The 21,207-nt window shown below is 38.5% G+C and overlaps 1 protein-coding gene across 5 annotated transcripts; it reads right to left on the bottom strand.

Moving 5' to 3' along the window:
• Positions 1–76: 76 nt before the first annotated feature.
• Positions 77–20,170, bottom strand: usp48 (ubiquitin specific peptidase 48). 5 transcript variants are annotated; one of them, XM_044212653.1, is made up of 28 exons: positions 20,099–20,170; positions 19,379–19,516; positions 18,718–18,838; positions 18,384–18,525; positions 17,462–17,589; positions 16,825–16,949; positions 15,459–15,567; positions 13,623–13,756; positions 13,287–13,372; positions 12,693–12,872; positions 12,246–12,383; positions 11,848–11,997; positions 11,169–11,369; positions 9,446–9,557; positions 8,522–8,664; positions 6,244–6,318; positions 5,981–6,105; positions 5,279–5,401; positions 4,854–4,915; positions 4,452–4,562; positions 3,823–3,953; positions 3,266–3,372; positions 3,016–3,123; positions 2,117–2,299; positions 1,694–1,819; positions 1,509–1,557; positions 1,384–1,410; positions 77–818 (listed from the first exon to the last, which is right to left on the bottom strand). In XM_044212653.1, exons 2-28 carry the CDS (start codon positions 19,510–19,512, stop codon positions 796–798), a joined length of 3,153 nt encoding a protein of 1,050 aa, XP_044068588.1. In that variant the 5' UTR covers positions 19,513–19,516; positions 20,099–20,170; the 3' UTR covers positions 77–795. The 5 variants fall into 5 exon arrangements, 4 of the variants coding, with proteins under 4 accessions (XP_044068588.1, XP_044068571.1, XP_044068578.1 ...); XM_044212636.1 differs by having other exon boundaries at positions 20,014–20,169; XM_044212643.1 differs by having other exon boundaries at positions 19,682–20,148.
• Positions 20,171–21,207: the final 1,037 nt, after the last annotated feature.

Here is a 21,207-nt window from a genome sequence, read left to right as displayed (position 1 = left end):
ACACTGTTCCACCAATACATTATATTTGGCAGTTTGTTGAAACTTATGAGTAATTTACAAGTATGTGAAGACAGGGTGCTTTGAAAATAACTTTATTGTCCATAAGAAATAACAGTGAAAAGAACAGGACATATCACTGATGCATTCTGTTTCTCACTTCCAACTCTCGAGGTTTGCACTGCTGAAACTTATGCAGGAATCAGCCTCTATACATACCGTGTAGCTATGTATCTCTAAATGCCACATGGAGTATATAGATATAGATTTGCTGTAGAGGTAATAAATGTTCTAACATTTAAGAGCAGTTATATTTGTAATACTTAACAGTTACTCGTGCATTCTTTTGACAAACCTGGAAACTGCAGTGAGAACACAAGCTTCCACATAATGGAAAGAAAGAACATTGTCTTGAATTTTTCTTCTGCCATAATTTAAAAGAGTCAAAAACAAAGCCCATTTTCTTGAGTAACAGTAGGACTTAAGTGAAGCCAAGCCTCTGAATACAACAGCTCCACTTAGCTTCCTCAACCTGTTTGTATTAGTCAGGCAGAAGCACTACCACAAAGTCCGTCAGAATGATTAGGAAGTTTAAAGATCAAAGGCCAGCTAACCTTATGTAGAGAAAAACAGCGGCTTTGCAACATAGTCACAGTTTTATTAAAGAAAGCCTACTCAAAACGTAAAAAAAAAATTAAAGCACTTATTTATATATGGACACTTGACAAATTCAAGCTTTTTTTTAAAATTTCCATCTGTCATCGGTCCAATTCAAGCATAGCAACAGCACAGCTTTCCTCAGTGCCCGAGAAGCCCAGTGCCTGCAGAGAAGGACAGAAATTATTAGATCAAATCAGACCCCCCCCCAAAAAATACAGTATAAAATTAACAAAACCCTGATTTAATTTATGAAATAATCTGATAATGAATAATCTGGTCAAGCTTTTGGTCAACTTTCAGTGCTTGACAGTTATCAAAACTTGGCTGAACAGACACAGTTTGAGCAGTACTCAAAAAGTATTAAGCTTCAATACCAACCCCTAAAAATGTCAAATCCTTCACTAGAACAAATTTCCAAGTGTGAAATTCTACAATGAGGATAGATCCATATAACAATACTATGCTAAAGGTGTAGTGCCTGTCAGTTTCTTGCATTCTTTTCCCTCTTTAGCCTAGTTCCAGACCTCTAAATCACTGCCTACATCTCACATTTTACAGCAATCCAGAAAGAATAATGAAATGAATTCAGTCTGATTATCAGGGTAGCCCCACTCAGCTTTAATGCATCAGTTAAGATAATAGGGAAGTTTACTTCCTACTGGATGAAGAAAAAAAAGAAAGAAAAGAAAATCCTTTTCAAATCAAATGATGAAAAAGTATGCTCACCTTTAAATCCCTCTTCAGGCATTCTCACTGTAAAAGAAGTAGATGACTCCGTATAAGAAAACAGTATTATTATAATTTAGCTTTTTTAAAATCAAGGTAAAATAGGTGAAGATAACCCCACTTACCCTGATCGACATCATCCATTGCAGCAAAGTCTGCTATTGGCTCATCAGCCTGTGAGAAAACAATGGAATGAATGTTTTAGATTAAAAGGATAATGTCTGTAATCACCATCAAGATAATCTGATGGGAATCAAGATTAACACTCCAGTGGTTATGATTTCTATGTAAAAATCAAAGTAGGAAGTACCTTTAGACAGATGATGCTTTCAGGGATGACGCCCAGACTGCCCAGTGTGGCCGAGTCGTCTGTCAGATTTTTTCCATCAATGGAGAGGTTCTGGTCAAACGGAGCCACGGAGAAGGCGTGCATAATCTATAGGGCCAGAAGCACAGCAAAGTTAGTTTTGTGAATACAGACCACTCATTACCTTTAGAGTACAGTAATCACAATATTCACAATACTTTTATTACAATATTCTATAACAGTATCAGCTCTGGTTAAGGGTTTCCAAATACCTGTGTAGAATTACTGATTCTGTAACAACCAGTTTATGTGAACAAACTTCATTCTATCTATCCTCAAGATGTCATAAACAACTTTTTTCATTTTAAATGCTTCAGACTTGTATCCAGCAATCCAGCACTGTATCCAGTAATTTGGAGCTCTCACCTGTATTTTCAGCTCTTTAAGTGTCTGATTAGCTGAAACGATGAGTGCTTTCTCTCCTCGGAGTTTCCTGTGCCTGGTGCTTCTCCTTATTCCACCTAGTTTGGTCATGTTGGTCACAGAAACAGTAGCTAACGATGCTGCGCTGCTGTCACTCATCTTTAGCCGCTTTGCACCATCTTGTGACTGAAAGAAAGTTATGTGATTATTAGCTATTACGGGTTGGCAATAGATGATGCCTCTATTCCTTGTCTTTGCTAACAACATGGAGTAGCTTAACTGTCAAGACAGTCCTAAGACAGAAGTTTTAGATAAAACCAAACATGATCATCATGAAGGTAATTTGTGTGTACTGCTAGTTTTACTAGTTCTACTGCTTTTACTGTCAGTCATTACTCCAACTGTTAATAGACTATTAATACATCCTACTAGTATTATTTTTACTTTTTGTGGTTTGTTTTTTCCCCTTCATTTATTCATACTGCACACATCAGGTGCACAACTATAACCAAAGGAAAGTAGAAATTGTGGTGAGAGAGAAAAAACAATGGCTACAGTGAAAGAGCAACAAACACAGGTGAAAAAATGATGATGCAAGTTGTTTTACTCTGTCTAATGCTAAAATATAATGTAAACCAAGGAAATTAACCAGAAAAGAAAAAGATGCTTTCCTGGAAGGCAACACAACCAGTCATGTGATATTTTAGACCAATCACAGTCAGTCACATGGTGGACAATCCCTGAAGGCTGTAAAGTATTGAGTGTGTACGTTTCACTTTCTTTAGACAAGGAATATTTGGCTGCCTTAACTACTGTTATTGTAGTTCTAGTGCTGGTAGCAGTCAGTTGATATTATGTGTGCAATGTATGTGGCGACATCCTTCTGGTGGTAATGGACTTACCTGACTGAAGTCAGGGTCTTTCTCTCCATCCACCTTTGGATGTTCTTCCTTCTCCTCCTCTGCCTCGGAGCTGCTGGCGTTCAGTTCCGGAGCCGCCTCCTTTATCATCTATGCAGACGACAACATGAAAACACAAAGTTAAAGACTGCATCAACAATGGAAAATCAGTGGATCTCATTTTAGATATTATGTGAAAAAATACAATTGTCACTGTTTGGATGACCAAAAATGTCCTTTTTTTCCCCCATACCCTCTTGTCTTCAATGACTTTGCGGATGTAGATGGTTGCTTGGGTATACTCTCTGAGGTCCCTCTGCTGCTGGAAAAGGAAGCTCTCTCTGCACTCCCAACACAGATCTGAACACATAAACACACACCCACATTAATATCAAATTTATCAAGGATGTTGAGAAGCCAAAATAGGTCAAAGCAACACTCCACCCAAAACATTTTGAGTATCAAACTGTAGTGTTAAGTGGCATTAAAAAGCTTTTAGCTTCAAAATGCCAATATAAATGTATCAAACAGCTACTCCTGCATAATTCACTTCATTCAAGTTCTATGGACATTTTGACACTTTTTGTCACTGTAAAACATAGTCACTTTTGGAATCCTTTATAACAGCTTAAATCCAAGCCGACTACAGCCTCTACCCTGCACAAAGGAGCAAGATACAAACTTTTTAAAGCCACCAGACAGTGAGTGTTTGATATTCCAAAATAGATTTTGAGTATATGAAAAAAGTGCATTACAATAAACATTTTAAAACTGTGAGGTGACATTTCTTTCCTGACTTTGCACTCTTACCAGGCTGAGTTGTGTACTGAATGGTGGGACCACTTGGTGTGGTCTGTTTGAAGCAGTGGATGGAGATCGGCTGGTCCACAATGAAGAGTCTGCTGATCACTTCCCATTCGCTGGGCCAGAGCAGAGCTATACTGTGCAGGAAAAACAGCACAACATGAGACCACAGCAATGTCCAATCAGTAACACATCAGCTCAGGGTTCTTCAAATATTAATTTCATTTACACAACCTGCCCAGTCAAATTAAAAGCTGCAAGCCTTTTATAATTTAGATTTTACTTGACCATTGTATTTTTTGAAGTATAAGGACCATTTGCTGAACGCACAACAGCTGAGTTAGCCTGGTTGTTCAAATCTGTGCAAGATTAGTTCAGGAAATTAAATGAATGGACGGAGTGCATGCATGACGCGTGAACACAGTGTCAGGACCAGTGCTGCCTCACTGGGTTCAGGGTTTAGTATTAGTAGGGTTATAATGGACAGTGAAGTTTAATTGCTGGTCCAATCCAGTTATTTTTTTCATCCGGTCAGAAGTATAGTTCTGATGTAAACACAATTTATCTTTAATGTTTTGTGGAATTGTTTTGTGGGTGAAAAGCAACTATTGGTCAGTTAAATAAGCAGAACTCACTGTTGTGCATCTCCGTTGATCAGGGAGTCATAGGTGAACATAAAGCCTCCGTGAGGACAGAGCAGCAGAGTGTTGCTCACATTAGACACTGGAGATGATTTAGTGGGCCTCCTACAAAATACACACAAAGATGGGAGGAAAATGACCATTTGAAAGGTTGACATGCAATTTTACTGCCAATCATCATTAGAGACTGGCCAATTCAGAAATGAAAGGGTCAATTTTAATGCAAACTAAATAAATTACAATTGGTTTTAGTCATTACTTATGACACACATCTGATAATCATGCCAAACTCTTCTTTTTACTAATTCCTTTTATGGAAGGCTGAACCTGTTCTTGAGTGCATACAGTCAAACATTATTTTTACAATGTGACAACAAACAGTTGAATCAAACATACCTGATGAATTTTCTCCACTCATCAACAAAAAACAGAGGGACTATGTAAAGTACATCCGTGCCCTGGAGAAACAAACGAGAGGATTTACTGTATTCACGTGAATCATAGTTTGTTATCATCGATCACAATATTTGTATAATTTCAATTAGTGTTGATTTTGAAACATTAATTTCATAACAACTGTTTTCATCTCAATTGATTTCTGATATTAACACCAGTATAATTCATGTTGCACTGTATCGATATGTTCTTTTCTTTGTAATTTTCTGGTTACTTTCATTCCAGTGTACTGTATGTCATTTCCACTTTGCAGCTGCAGAGTGTCAATTTTCCCAAAGGCATTATTTTCATCTTGCATCTTTTTCTATATATTGGTGTGAAGAGGTTACATGACTCGTTGGTTTGGTGCTTTGCTTTGTGTCTACCTGAGGCCACTTGGTCAGTGTTGGCCGGTTCTTCTCATGGAAGAGGTTGAGCAGCTGGTTCTTCTGGTCCAGGGCCATCATCTTACTGACCGCCTCATTGTCCTTTTCTTCCTGCTCCAATGTCTGGACACACAAGAAGAAAATGTTTTTTCCACGACAAACTCAATGGTTCACTCTATTATGACACATCTGCCAACTGTGGATACCATGACTCATTACTCTAAGTGCCTGCTTTCATCAATTTGGGTTGATTTATAGTTTCACGATACAGTTGCAGTGTATCAACAGAGCCCACACACATGGCTGATAGAGATACCACAAGAACTGTGATTGGTCAGCTTGTTTTCTCCTACTACAAGTTTCTGATGCTAGTGGAGAAGCAAGTTGAAAAAGTCTAAGTGATCTTCTCCTTGTCAGTATCACACATCTAGCAAAGCCACCTCCACTGCAAACCTGCTCACTGTGATCTCTGCTCTCTATCACAGTGAATCAACTACACCACAGGCACCTACGGCGGGGCAGCTGTACACTGTGCATAATTCCAGCTTGTACACATCCAATCTGAATGCAGGCTTAGAGAAAATACTTTAAGAAAAATATTGCAGGTGTAGGGGTATAAACAAAAAAGAACAGAAACAATGAAAGATGAACGTGAGGGATCACTGTGGTGCAACGCTGGATGGTTTGTCAATATCTACCCACCAGGCATTGCTGACAGGGCTCTTGGTTTTGGGTGAATTCTGGGGATTTGGGGAAGTATGCCCTCAGCTTGGTCCAAACTTCAGAGGATACCAGCTTCCGTTCAGTCTCCAGAATACTCAGACCCCCTATAGCATGAACAAACATACACACTTAAGATCAGATTATATAACAGCAATGAAAAGATTTTTTGTTTACAAATTGTAGAATGTCATTGTTAAAAGTATTTGCTAAGATTATTCTAGATGCCGATGATGGGACAGTACCGTGACTGCAGACAATGTCTTCATTGAAAGTCTTCATCTCGTCCTCGTTGCCCTCTGAGAGCTCTGGGCCGAACTCTACAATCAAACAATTCACAAAGAATGTTAACGCTCACAATCCAGAGAAGCTGTTGGTTGAATTTAATACTAAAATAAAAAGGACACCAAACAGATTGATTCAGTGGATGTGAATCAGCCAGTGTCTCAATGTCCTTTTATAATATGACAGACATAGATTAGCTATGCTATGCTAGCAGCGTGGCACTAGGAATGGCAATGTCAGTCGGTTGGTCCACCACTTTGGTCCAGACTGAAATATCGTAACAACTGTTGGATGGATTGTCATGAAATTTGATACAAATATTCATGGTGCCCGGAGGATGAATCCTAATGACTTTGATGATCCCATGACATTTCCTGTAGCACCACCAGCAGGTCAAAGTTTTTACTTAATCAGTGAAATAGCTCAACATCTACTAGATGGATTGTCATGAAATTTGGTCGACATTCATGGTTTCCTAGAGGATTAACCATGCTGACTTTGGCGATCCTGTGACTTTTCCTCTAGCACCACCATGAGGTCTCGTGTTAAAGGTCTTAACATCTATTGAATGTATTGCTATGAAATTTGGTACATTTGGTACACATTGATGTACCCCTCCGGATGACTTGTAATCATTTGGTGATCCCTTAACTTTTCATCTAGCGCCATCATGAAGTCAAAGTTTCATTTTTACCAATACTTAGGATTAGGACCAAAAACCAGCAAAACTAATGACATTCCCATCAGCCTGAGCTTTACTTGTGGTTAGTGCTAATTACCAAATAGTAGTAATAGTAGTATGCTAACATGCTAAAAAGATGGTGAACATGGTAAATATTTTACCTGCTAAACATCAGCATGTTAGCATTGTCACTGTGATCATGTTAGAATGTTGACGTTAGTATTTAGCTCAGAGCACCACCGTACCATAGTACATCCTGATACAGCTGCTAGCATGGCTATCATGGCTGTTTATTTTTACAATTAGCATTGTGTCATGTGATCTCCCATAATCCACATAAACTAGGTTTTGACAAGTACAACATTTATGCACAGATCAACATTATCATACTGACTTAAAAAAATCTAGTTGAAATGACGCTGGTTCTAGATGCTACACCAGCCTATACCTATCAATGAATGTTTTTTTCCCCCAATTATCATTAACTACAATAGGCAGGGTATCTGCACATTTTTAAGTACAAATTTAATGACTTTTAGGACCTTTTTAATACCTCTAAAAGGAAAAAACAATACTATTACCGCAGCAAAAGAAATCAACAAACTACACTACATCAAATAAATAAAACTGTATGTTGGTAGTTTGATGAATGGTAGCAGGGCCTGAAGGCTTTGCTAGAGCAGCAGTGGTGGAAGAAGTTCAGATCCTTTAAGTAAAATAGTACTAATACTACACTGTGAAAACACTCAACTACAAGTCCTGCATTCAAAACCTTACTTAAAGTATGTAAGTATTATCAGCTAAATATACTTAAAAGTTTCAAAAGTAGAAGGACTCATTGTGCAGTAAAATGTTCCCTGTCAGTGTTTTACTATTATATCTGATGTTTCTAGATTAATATTACTGCTGCATTAATGTGTATGTTGCATTTTACTGCTGTAGTTGTTTAAGGTTGATCTAAGGTTTAACTACTTTATATAGTGTTGGGTAGTTTAATCTACAGCAATGCATCATATTCTGTAAGATTAGCATGTGTTTGTAGCATCACTGTCCTGTGAGAACCACGTATCTCTAAAAAGTCAACTTTTCATGAGTTAAGAAAAACAGCCCTGTTTACAGCTGCATTTTCCAGCTAATTCAATGCGCTTGTGCTTTTGAGATTTCATGTGATTCATGCTTACCATTATCCCAAGTTTGAATGTTTTGTGATAAAGTTCACATCATGCAGAAACGCTCAGTCATTCTGCCTCAGATCAAATTTAATGCTTTCCCTCCTACAATTCCAGACATTTTAAGAACTAAATTTAAGACGTTTTAATACTTTTTAAACATCCGCGGGGACCCTGATAGGTTAATAATTTAATGTAAAATGTCAGAAAACAGTGACTAATGCCCATTATAAGTTACCAGTTTTTTGTTTTTTTTTCCTGACAAACCTTCCCAAAGCCAAATCAATTTATAATAATACAAATAAAATCAGCAAATCTCTTGTGCACAATGTGACACAATTTTCTTTTTCCAATTTGGTTGACAGATTTTGCATCCATTCCTCCTACCTTTGCTATTGTTGGTGTGTGGTCCTTGTCCATTGGTCTGGCCATTGCTGTGTTTGGTTTCATTTTCGTCCTCCTCCAGCTGTTCCAAAGCCAACTGCCTCCAGATACGCAGAGATGCTTTGCCCACCCAGTAGCCCTCACCACTGAAACACACACACACACAGTGATGAATACCCATTATTACATTAGATAGTATTCTATAAACACCCCCTTGAAGACTTAGGTATTCTCTTATGGAGGAATTGCAGTGGTTCTAAAAATACCCGTAATTCACCAATTTTCTCTCTGCTGAATCATGTATCACTATTGGCAGCTGCAACAACACAAGAGAATGGAATCTTTAGCCCTTTTTAGACATGGAATATGTTACATTGCTGTCTTCATCTATCTGTTAAAGAGATGGCTTTTTGTCATTCAGATAGCAAGGAAGAGGAGTGTTTTCTGTTCTCTCATAGGCTGCATCATGGATGGATTTTAAAACCTGTTTTGCCATTGAAGCCTTAAGGACCATCATGGACCATCACTTCATGTTTTTTGATAGCCAATTCTGCTGCCTGTTTTATAATATCCATCAGTGCACGAGCATTGAATGATGAACAAATATTAATTTGTTCACCCACACTGTTGGCACGAATGAACATTGGAAATACATGGAGAGACTTGGTCAGATTATTATTTTAAGAGGTTTTTTTTAATTTCTTTATCACCTTGTGCTACTGTAGGTTAACCTGACTGCATTCAATTCAGACTCCTGCCATGCTGAAAGTGATACGGAAATGTTTCAGATATGAGACTGAAATGTTAAATTGTCACCAGATTAACGTAAAGGGGTGCCTGACCGAAAGGGGCTATTAAAATATAATTTGATCTAAACTTGACTTGACGCACAACACTACAATCCATATTTATCCTGAGTGTGTTTACCTGAGCGTGCGTTTGACCAGGTTGGAGACTTCCTTGTAGTCTTCATTGAGCTGGTTCTTCAGCCGCAGCACTCTGCATCGCTGGCCAACACACTCTCTACAAAGAGAGGAGCCTGAACAAACACACAAAAGTGGGATATGTAAAAATGTAGAAGACCAACATTGTGGTTTTAGGAGCAGTCAGGATTAAGTTTTTTTTTCCTAGAGAGTGAGATGTGCTTTGAGTAAAAAGTTTCTAATCTGACTGCAAACAAGAGTATTTCTTAAAATGACAGAAAAACAGGAAAACAAATTTAGCCACTTTTTCCTTTGTGATATTCCAACTAGTGATGCTAATGATTAGAGCCCGACCGATTTATCGGTCGATATTGGCCTATCGCAGATGTATCGTATCGCTGTATATGTTATCCGTATCAGCGTATATGTTATCCGATATGAGCCGATATAAAACTGTTTTCTTTTCAGTATATAGAGCTCAACAGTGACCGCCCACTTAGGTAGCTAGCCAGCTGTAGTTTGTCAATTAGTAGCAGATTGAAAGGTCAGCATCAGACCATCTCTTCTTTATTCTGCAGCTCAGCAGACGACCGTGCGGTGGTTTGAGTCTGTTGACTTTACACTACCTTGTAACTTAGTTGATGAGATGCAATGCTGGTTTAGAATCGAAGCTCTAGCATGACTCTTGATAGAATATGTGATTTAGTACAGAGCAGTGGTGGAATGTAACTAAGTACATTTAGTGCAATTTAGGTATTTGTACTTGAGTATTTCCATGGCATTTTCTGCTACTTCAGCAACTGACTGATACTGAACAGTACTGATTTTTATTTAGCTATTTATTTTATTATTATTTATTTATATTCCTATCGGTTCTTTTTCATTACTAAATAATTGCAATTTTAAAAAACACATTCTTTTAAAAAAGAACACAGCAACAGTAATGTTTACAACAGTAAAGTCACTATGTAAACTCAATAATACCTCACTGGAAACAAATCTAAAATGTCATTAAAATAAAAATCATATTCCTGACATCAAAATACTGAGTGACGTTTAGAAAGAATGAAGAACGCAGATATCAGTCAGTATTAGTCCTTCCTCCTGTCCTCCTCCCTCTGCTGCAGATGTAAGTAAGTAAAGCTTTATTTGTATAGCACTTTTTAAAAAACACACAGTTTCAAAGTGCTTTACACACACAGAAAATATAAATGAATAAATAAATAGCTTTATGTTATAAATTCATGAGGTTAATATAAAGATCAGCTCTTTATTGTGATTAGAAAAGAGCAGAGAAGCAGAATTGCTTGTTGACCGGCGCGGAGGATTGCTCTTCTGGTGCAGCTCCTGCTTGCAGGAGAAATGACCTAGTGTGGCGCTTTGCTGCGCTTCCGCCTTCTGTGTCCCCGGTGTAACTGGGCTGGTTCGAGAGAAGGTTTTTTTAGGAAGTGGCTAGACACTTTAAAATAGATAGGTACAGACTCAGATGTGAGAGTTGTTGATAATAGCGAGCAGGCTGGGACCTAAGACAGGAAGGACAGATTTTAGAAATTTTGTGGGAAATTTTGTTTATCACAGAGACTGGAGGAGGGATGCATATGAGCTACAGTGTCAAAATGGATCTGCAGGGAGATAGGGGCAAATTCAGACAGTAAAATGGGACAGCTGAATGGTGCGTAGGGTAAAAGTCTGATTTGAGAAGAGACCACACCCTCTATTTGACTGACCGTCAAGTCTCGGTCCTCCGCCGTAGCGCTCGTAGAGGAGCTGAGCAGCCTGCAAGGAAACCCTCTTGGAATCTCCCACCTTATCTGGGTGCAGTTTGCCGTGAGAACACAGGAAGAGGGAGTTGTCGATTTCTTTTGTGGCAGTGGAGTCCTCCAGCCACTTCTTCAACCAGTCCAGGGGGATAAACTCATACGGCTCGTCTGAGGAGGGAAAGTAGAGAAACACATCAAATATAAAGACACAGGACCTCTGATTTTGATTCCATAAATCTAGGTGTATTCTGTGATAACAAATGGCTCTCTGTATATTATTAATATCCATATAAAAACACATGGTAAGTATGGAAATTGTATGGAACCAAACTCAATTACTAGTTACCGATTAACACTTCACTCCTTTTGTAACTCGGACACTGGAAACTGTTGATATCATTCTAATACACAACATCCAGACACAGTATTTGCTTTTGGCAAAAATCATAACTCATCTTGGTTCAGTAGGGTGTTGTGTTGTACTAGCAGCAGCATTACTACAGACAGGGGACCTGTTGTACAAGTTAAGCAATATCCCCCAAATGTTATTACACTGTCTGTACTTTTAGCGTCTAAGTCACAACAAACATGTACACTCGCTTTAGTGTTTCTGTTAAGTGGATGAGTAGGGAATGTTTTTACCGACCGTCTCTTGCAGGTAAAAGCTCGTAGAGCTCCTTCACCTCCTCATGCTTGGCTTTGCCCTTATCCACGCTCTGTTTTCTCATGTCGGCCATCTCACTGCACCACTCCTCAAATTTATGGTTATCTTGGTCCACCAACCTCTGAAGGAAGGCTGGGAGCCAAAACAGAGATAAAGGAAACCATCAGAGAAGCGACATGGACCAGACTGAAGGGTGTATTTTTACTATTAAAACACATTTCTCAAGAGATGTTTTAATTCCTTGACGCAAACAAAGATAGAAACCAGAAATGATCGCTGCTTTCTTGTCTGGCTGCCATCTTTGTTTGAGTCAAGGAATAGTGACACATTCCACACAAAAACATGCAAAATGTGAAATTGGTTATAATTCTACTACTCACCTGGCACCTCGACGCTGGTCCTGGACGGATCGGAGCTCTCCTCTTCCTGGACCTTATACACCAGCATGTATGCATTTCTGGAGCAGTGGTAGCCTTTACTGCACTTTGGCTTTCGTGTCTGGGACTTCATTGTCTCAGCTAGGGACCAAGAAGACCAAGAAGGAAGAGCAACAACTTTGAGAAAGTGCATACATTTACAGACATGACCGTCACGATCATCATGACGACACATGATTGTTACTATTCATTTTCAACAAATAAACTTGACTGCATTTGAAAATTTCAGCTGGCTTACAATATGACGTTTTTTACCAGTAAAGAACTATAGAATTATTCTACATTACAAATAATACTGGATAACAATAAGAATGCTAGAACATAGCACTACATTAGGCATCTATGAATTTCAGGAAGGTGGAACTACAGTGTCCATTTAGTACTACTCACCGATGTCCTCTTCATTGCCAAGCTGCAGCTTCTTGCCTTCCATCTTTTCAATTTCCTCATCATTGAATTTGTACCAGTCGCCAGTGCGAGCGTCTTTCACGTGGGCAATGTAGTGGCCTGAGTAGGCACTGATGCCCCGATGGATCAACACTGCACTCAGTTCATAAACACACTTCTGGTCTGGAGAAACAGTCAGTCCAAACACGCAAAAATATCAACGCGCTTACTTTTCAAAGAGTCATCAACAAAAAATGTCTGTTGTTGCTTGTTGAGTATAGTCGAGCAAGCATTGCATTGCCTAGAAAATACTAATACAGATTTAGCAAGCAGTGAACTTGTTGTGACAGCAATACATCAACCATATGAAGGTACCCTGCTTTGACACTGCTGATCATGTTTTGAGGACTATTGAAAATTTCACTCTTGCTTTCTGAATTCAAAGGACTTGGTCTTACTCCTTTAAATTATGAGAGAGAGAAAGAGTAGTGTATGTATTTGTTTCTTCTGTACAGCTGACACATGCCAGTGTGCATTGATTGTTAAGCAAAAGTGCAGAATGTGTGTGTGTGTCACAGAGATTTATACTGCTAATACCTTGTTTTCCTTCCAAAAAAGGCCCCATGTCCAGCTGCTCTGGAAAACTGATAAAGGTGTTGAGCTTCTTCTTGTGGCCTGTTTGTCTGGAGAAGACCACATGGTTTAGTAAAACCTTTGTTCTCATACCAGTAGAAAGTAAGACACTAATGGCATCAGTAGTTAATCCAGTAATTGAACTAAAATCTGTGTCTTCTTTTTGTCATTTTTGTTATCAAACAGCATTAAATAGAAATTTATTGAGAGCATATATTCTCTTGCCAAAGTGATATAGTCACTATGTATGCTATATATGCTATGCTTTTTTATACAATGCAGTACAAAGTGATGGCAGACCTATCAAAGACAAAGCGCATGAGCTGTAGGTTGAGGGTTGGAGGAAGGCTGTGCAGTCTGATCCTTCGGGTGGCACTCTGTTTACTTTGACAGCTCTCACAGAAGTAGCGGTTCTCCCCGTCCAGCTTCTCCTCCTGCAAGGTGCAGGGCGAGGGGTAACCATGGAGGAAACACAAATTCACAAGTCAAGACATTTTCAGACGCAGTCATTTAACTTTGGGACACACACACACTAAAATCTAATTTTAATTCAAACTGGACGGAAGAATTGAAAATGAGAATCACGATTTTTTCCCCTCATTCAGAATTGAGATCATGATTTTCTCCTAGAATTCTTAGGGACATAATTTTTTTAACAAAAAAAATTATAAAAAAATTAGATTGCAATCCGTATTATCTTCATGCAGACAAGCAATATGATCATTGATAACTGTAAAGGACACACTGCTTTAAAAAAAAAAGCTAAATTAAAGAATAAACTAATTTATCTTTTTTTTCTCCTCAAAAATATTTTTCTTAAAATCATTATTTTTCTTTCTTTCTTTTTCTTTCTCTTCAGATGTTGCACCACTGTCAACTGTAATGGGACATGCATGTATATATACAGTACATACACATATACGCACAGATACATAGATGCTATATTTTCCAATTTATACTTCCACAACATATTTATGCAAGTTTGCAATTATCTCTTTGCTATGTACTATGTACATCAAATTTCATGGATCTAAGTCAGAGGTTTAGTTCTTGTGGCCACTGTTTATTATTGATATTGTTGGATTGTCGATCTGCATTTGTGTTGAAAAGCATAATAAAAATTTTGGAAAGAAAAAAAAAAATCAACTAGGTATGTTGTGTCCTCTTCAGAACATCTTTGAATTTTTTTTCTTGTGCGTGTCCGGTTATGATGGAAGACTGCTTTCACAGTGGTAAATGGTAAATGGACTGTATCGGTATAGCACTTTACATTACATGTCACATTCACCCCTTTCACATACATTCATACACTGACAGCAGAGATTACCATGCAAGGTGCCAACTGCTCATCAGAGAGAGACTAATCATACACACACACACACTCACTCACACACCGATGGCACAGCCAATTTGGGGTTCAGTATCTTGCCCAAGGACACTTCGACATGCGGGCTGGGGGCAGGAAGAAGCCGGGGCTCAAATCACCAATCTTCCGATTAGTGAGCATCCCACTCTACCTCTAAGCCACAGCCGCCCCTGTTTTTATGTTAGATCCATTGCTAAGCAAATGTTTTTTTCTACCTCCAAACTCCAGCAGGTACAAGCCTGCTTCAGTCTTTTCACAGTCTGTAGGCTCTGGTTGCTCAAAATGTTTCAAAATGATGCATTTTTTGCATTTCTGCCTAGACTGGTGCTTGACATTTAACAAATGTTTATAACATTAGAGCAAGTAGCACAACATGAAGAACAGTTGTGGGAGGACACTGAGTAGCATTTGTTTAGCAAAGCATTAAGCCGTATTTCACTGCATTTTACTCCGGTGTTCTACCCCCCTCTTCATGTGCACAATTTGTCACATAGAGTAACGCACACTTGTTATTTGTTGAAGCAGCTTAGGGAGAAAAAGGGGTTAATCTACTATTTTCTCACATCTATCTAAAACACATTGTTCTGTGGCAAGCTTTCTACACAGACACTGACACGTTCTAAATGTATGTGTTTGTGTATTGATGTTTTATTTATCCTACGCTGCCATCTTCCCCTTTGTTGTGCTATTATTTGTTGATACACTCAACATTACACAATACACTCAGTGACATTCACAAGGCATTCAGTGTGGCAGGGAATGAAAGCTACCTTCAGAAACTCTGTGACACACTCGGTGAGGTTCTTGTGGCCCTGGATGTTCAGCTCCAGCTCGTAGAATCGGGACGGCAGTGCAGATGATCTTCCACACTGGTTACAGCTGGAGAACAGCCAAACCAAGATAACAGATTCCAACACAGCAGAAAATGGCTTTTTGTATAGTCTAACATTATTTTGTTAATGGAGTAATTTTTGCAGTAATGATGAGTTTTCAAATGTAATGTCAATATGAATTCAATTCAATATGTTTTGAATCCTAAACTTCCATTTTTCCTGGCTTAATACTTATAATCATTCCAACTCTTATAAAAATCAAGTTAACCAAAAAATAGCTGTACGCCTCGGCATGATTCTGGTCCCAATCCAAATGATGACTGTAATAAAAACATAACCTTTACCTTCACAAAACCAAGCCATATAAAAATAGCTGGTATACAGCTTGCTCCATTAACATGACAAGAACAAGGCTTTCAATATTAAATAAATCTCACCTCTGACTGTCACCACATCTGATAAAAGTGTTACACAACTGATATGTGACTTTAAAAAAAATGTCCTTAAGAAAGAAGAACAGCACAACTCTGAACAACAACAAAACTTCCCCTCAGCAAAAGCCTACCTGTTCCTGTATTCAGTATTATGGCATTCTCTGACATGACCAAGTGAAAAACAGAAAGGGCAATCTATACAACTGTCTCAGTTGTGAGCCAAGGCCAAGGACACCTCACTCACAATTGAGGTTCAGCTTGTATTTTTGTGAGGCTGCCAAGGTGACAGACTAAGGCCTAATTTGTACTTCAGCAAAGAAGAATTGTGCAACAAGGCATGGGCCATAATGCAAAGAACACAGTTTTGACATAAAGCCAGCACATTTTGTGTATCTGCAACATATGTTGACACCTACTATTATCTGTAAAGTCACAGACATTGTCAGACAATAGATGGGACATCACTAAAAAAAAAAACTTGGCAAGAATACAGAGGGTGATGGCAGAATGCTCAGAAACATCCTTTCGGAGTGGTGAGTGTCGTGAGAAATATTTCCTTCACCTGCCTGACAAGTCAGTATTATACTTTTATCTCCTATGTACAGCAAACAGAACATACCGGCCACCTTCTCCTTCTCGCCATTCTTCCTCGCAAGTAAGCCGAATATAAAATTTCCTCATCCACCAAAATATCACAGACTTGTTCAGAAATGTGAACAAAATTCAGCTCACTTTGGTGATTGCAATAGCACACAGTTAATGAAATACAAATCGTGACATTTTCAGGAGTTCTGATGTCCAATACTTTATCATTTGACACTTTTTCACTTAAGTAACTTGTGTCAGGTTTGAGTACTAAGTGGTCTTACACAGTAACGTAGGAGAACTGTCCACAGAACTGCCGCTGGATGACATTCTGCAGGTTGGTGTTCTTCTGCTTGGACAGAGTGTCCTCCAGTAGAGACAAGAAAAGCTTTGAAAACTCCTGGGCATCCTGAAAATGAAAGGTTTGAATTCAATGCACTGTAAAGAAACCAAGTCTCAAAAAGCTAACCACTGAAAAACATGCTGGCAATCCCATTCTGTGAGTTAATTCTGCTGTGTAATCCTGAAACTAATAGTTAAATACTATTAATAATAGTTAATAATAATAGTAAGTTAAATAGTAATTGATAATCGTCTAGTTGATCTCCAGAAAAGTTATCAACAAAACTTTTGATAATCATTACATTTTTTGACAGATTTCAAGACATCACTTTGGGCTCTGGTCGTCATCTTCTAGTCTTGTTCTGATGGGTGTCACTTTTGACCATTTACATAATGAGGCGATATAATGTACAGCTCTACAGACAAGTAATTCTGAACACAATTCTCACAATGAGGAAAAACAGGAAAATGGAACCCTAGTGAAATAATCATCCACAATCATCTTTCAAACTGTGAAACCAGCCCTGTATTTTTAAGTTAAAGTTACAATAATTTGCCAGGTTTCATGTAGTGATTTACCTGCTGCTGTCCTGTGTCCAGGCCTAGTGCTTTGACCAGCCCTGAAGGGTCGATGTACTTCCTGTTGCTGTTCTGCAGGAGTGCAAAAAGATACTGCAGATGCTCACAGATGGACTGAGGCTCGTAATCTGAAAAAGACAGAGACGTCTGTCTGAGAGAATGAAATGCTGTCTTCATATGAAAAGGTAAAGACCAACAGAACAATCAAAGTACGGGTTTGCAGTGTCATACTAGCCTCAGTCACATTCAAACATGGGCCAATATGTAAGTGGGCCTTCACCTCTGCTAAATCATTTCAGTCATGTGAAATGATTTGAGAAAAACTCAAGATTGCCAATTTCCATGTGCAAACAAATTAATTAAAGATCAGCAACATGGTGATGTTTAGTTCAGTTATTACTTCCAACAAGACAGTAGTTATTGCTCTGTTAATTTGCCTTTCGGTCAGCAAATTTGATCAAGAACCTATGAACAGATTAAAAGGCTTGTGGAGAGATAGGCCTTTGGCACAAAGCACAACTAAATCAAGTTGGTAGTAGCCCAGATTTAAGATTTATTGGTTTATAAAATAGTTATAATCAAAATAAACAAATTTGACATAAGATTTCTTTGGGTATAACATGCAGCTGGAAACATATTCTGTATTTGAGGTGGTTTGTGTTTTCTGAGTGCCATCTGCTTTAATTTGTGCAAAACATTTTGCACTAATCAGTACTGAGCACAGGGTAAGAAAATCTGAATGTTACTGGTGGTGACAGTGAAACCCCAGGAAAATACTGGAAGCTGGTGGTACATGCACTACTTGAAGTGTATGCACAAAGAAGTGGAAATACTTCACAAAATCTGGCTAAAACATGTTGACTTAAACCAGGAAATGAACAAACATAAAGAAGCATCCCCAGTATTTAGTTTTCAGTTATACCAGACTCAATATTGTGTTCCTGTGCTCGTGAATTGTGGCACTGGTAGAGGCTCCTACGCAGCTCCAGGTTGTGGAACCACACTTGCAGGAATGTGTTGACGTAACATGTTGCACCCAGGTTGGTCAGGCCAACAAATGTGTTCTGGAAGAGGGCAGAGACAGAGAGAGAAAGAGAGAGAGAGAAGATCAACTGTATCTTTAGATATTCTTCCATCTCTGGTCTTATGATAACTTCCCAGGACTTAAGTAGTCCATCTACAACAGATGTGTGATCTGAGGAAAAAACACAGGTGAGTAAACAATTTGCAGTATGCCCGGCCAATTAAAGAAATACCTTGTCTCGACGCTCTGAATTTGGGTCATCAATATTGTGGAAAGCATTTTCATCAATCTCCCCAAGCCACGCCTGCTCACCAATACCCACAAGACAGTTGGGATTCCCTTTGCAGTTTCTCCTGCAAAAGCAAGTCATGACCATTAACCTTACTGTTCCAATACCTTTGAAGTAACATCTATCTGCATCTCTCTTTTATGTGGAGACAAAAGTAATGTCAAACTCCATCTAAAAATCTGCCAGTTTAATGATGTTCTGCATACAAAGCTAAACACCCTTTGAAATTACAATTTAATATGCAGTTAGGAGCCACGCAGCAATATAAAGTTCAGTAACATTTCAACTGTAGAAATTGGTGGTCACTGTCATGCCCAGTGCCTACCATCCTGTATATCAGAGCTATTTTGAGGTATGCCGAATTGAAAAGTGGAATGGATCTACATGACCCTTCATACAAAGTCCACAGAGCTGCCCTGCGTGCTATAAAGGATTGTGCACAAACAAGGAAACAAATCAGACTTTTGATGCACATAAGCATCCATCTGCGGAGCTGAACATTAAGCCCTCATCTTTAAAATCTAATTTTACATCTGCTACTGGTATTCTTTTACTGGCACATGTAAGCACAACAGAGGCATGTTCAGAAATGGTAATATTGTACCTGCAGGTTCCTCTCTTGCAGGCCGAGAGATTGACGCGATATGCTAGCTCGATATGCTCCTGCCTGATTTCTTCTGGTTTCACCGTTTCCACCCAACGCCAAGCCGCCTTCTCCAGCTGTAAGCGGGGCGCCATAATCCTACGATGTAACGTTAACCACTCAGTCAAATATATAAGTCGAATAAAGCAACAATGCAATGACCTAAGGTTAGCCAAACTGTTTCCATGAATGCTAACATAGCCGGCTAACAGGAGCTAAATAGGTTCTTGCAGGTCATAGCTTGGTTCATCCGAAGCAACTCACCGTTAGCTATGTGGTGCTACTTAACCTAGCCAGGTAGTATTCGCTTAGTAGTTCCCTCACTAACGTTACCCTACTGAACTTAAAAAGTGAGCATATCACACCACACATCGCAACAATACATAGAGAACTGAAATACAATAAATCACGACAAACAGTATTTGAAGGGTAACGTCAGGAGTAAGGACTACCCTCGTGCTAATGTTAGCTAGCTAGCTAAAATGTAGCTAGCGCAACCGGCAGTGTTAGCAAGTCATTTTCCCTGCATTTTCCATTTAACGCTACCTGACGCTAACGTAACGAGTGTATTGTGTTAAGGTCAAATATTATCGAACCTTTCATGCGTGCAGCTGCTTCACCAAAATATTTTATGTATTTTCACATTTTATTCACGGTTTATTTTAGATTTAGCGCCCTTACGTCAGTTTATAAATAAATTATTTCTCCGCTCAAAATCAACACGACGTCATCAAGTGACGTAAACGACGTCTCTTTGTTGTGACTGGAGGGAGGAACAGATACATGCGGAGCCTTGAGAATTAACATTAGTAGCACTACAATCCTTTGTTCTCTCTAGATGAAATATTTGATTGTGTCAAATTAGTTATTCAATAAATTTGTTTCTTTTCATTTACTTTCATTATGAAAAGTGTGTTTTAATTGTATTCATGTCTTGTGATGTCAATGCTACCTATGTCTTTAGTATGGAGGACCAAACCTGATTTGGAATGAAAAATAAATTCAACATTTAAATAAATTAAAAAATATATGAATTAATTGATAGATAGATAGATGGGTCATAATAAAAGTTGATAAGTCAAACAACATGTGACGCTCCTTTTAAGTTGGTGACTAACTATGTTGTTAAATGTTAATGACTTACGATGGAACGCACATATCTAGCCTGAAGTTTAAGTAAACTGATCCTAAGCAGGGCTGCATATGAGCACATTAAAATGTGAAATTTCTCGGGGTTCCTTGGTTGATTTTAATTCAAGTGTTGGTTTGAAATATTTGTTACTCATATCAGTTATTTCTTCTCTAAATTTCAATGGTCATTGTACACATATGCGATCCAATATTTTCTATGTTTGAACAAAAGCAAATTCATGTCTTTGATGTTTGGATTCAGAAAATGTTTGGTTTATGAACTGGTCTGCTCTCACGTGTTGTCTGTATAAATATTAATCTAATTATGACGACTAATGATGCAGTTATATGGCCTACTGGGCATCTCTTTGCATTAGCTGTTGATATATATAATCAGCTTAGCTGTGCTATCAATACCCTGCCATTGAGGGACATGTCTCGTGCTGCAGCATTGCATATCTTCAGGCTGTACAGACTGCTGAAGTCATGCATGACCCAATAGAATGTTGAAACTTTTTAAATTCACATCATGTCCGTCACAAGGTTCTAGTAGTAGGACAAAATGTTGATGCAAAAGTGGAACTGTGTGCATATTTTAAGCTTGTGAGCAGACTGCAGATATGACAGCATATGTGCAAGGATGGTAAACAACTGAGCAC

Source organism: Siniperca chuatsi, linkage group LG2 (genome assembly GCF_020085105.1).
Source record: "Siniperca chuatsi isolate FFG_IHB_CAS linkage group LG2, ASM2008510v1, whole genome shotgun sequence".
Lineage (NCBI taxonomy): Eukaryota > Metazoa > Chordata > Actinopteri > Centrarchiformes > Sinipercidae > Siniperca > Siniperca chuatsi.
Note: the sequence above shows the minus strand (reverse complement) of the source record. Positions and strands in the feature narration are given on the sequence as shown.

Excerpts from the sequence above, each read along its gene's own strand:
- usp48 (XM_044212653.1), bottom strand. The coding sequence starts at position 19,512 with ATGGCGCCCCGCTTACAGCTGGAGAAGGCGGCTTGGCGTTGGGTGGAA. Across the intron at positions 12,384-12,692 it reads TGGCAATGAAGAGGACATCG|CTGAGACAATGAAGTCCCAG; the intron begins GTGAGTAGTACT and ends CTTGGTCCCTAG. Across the intron at positions 9,558-11,168 it reads CGGAGGACCGAGACTTGACG|GCTCCTCTCTTTGTAGAGAG; the intron begins GTCAGTCAAATA and ends GTGTTTGTTCAG.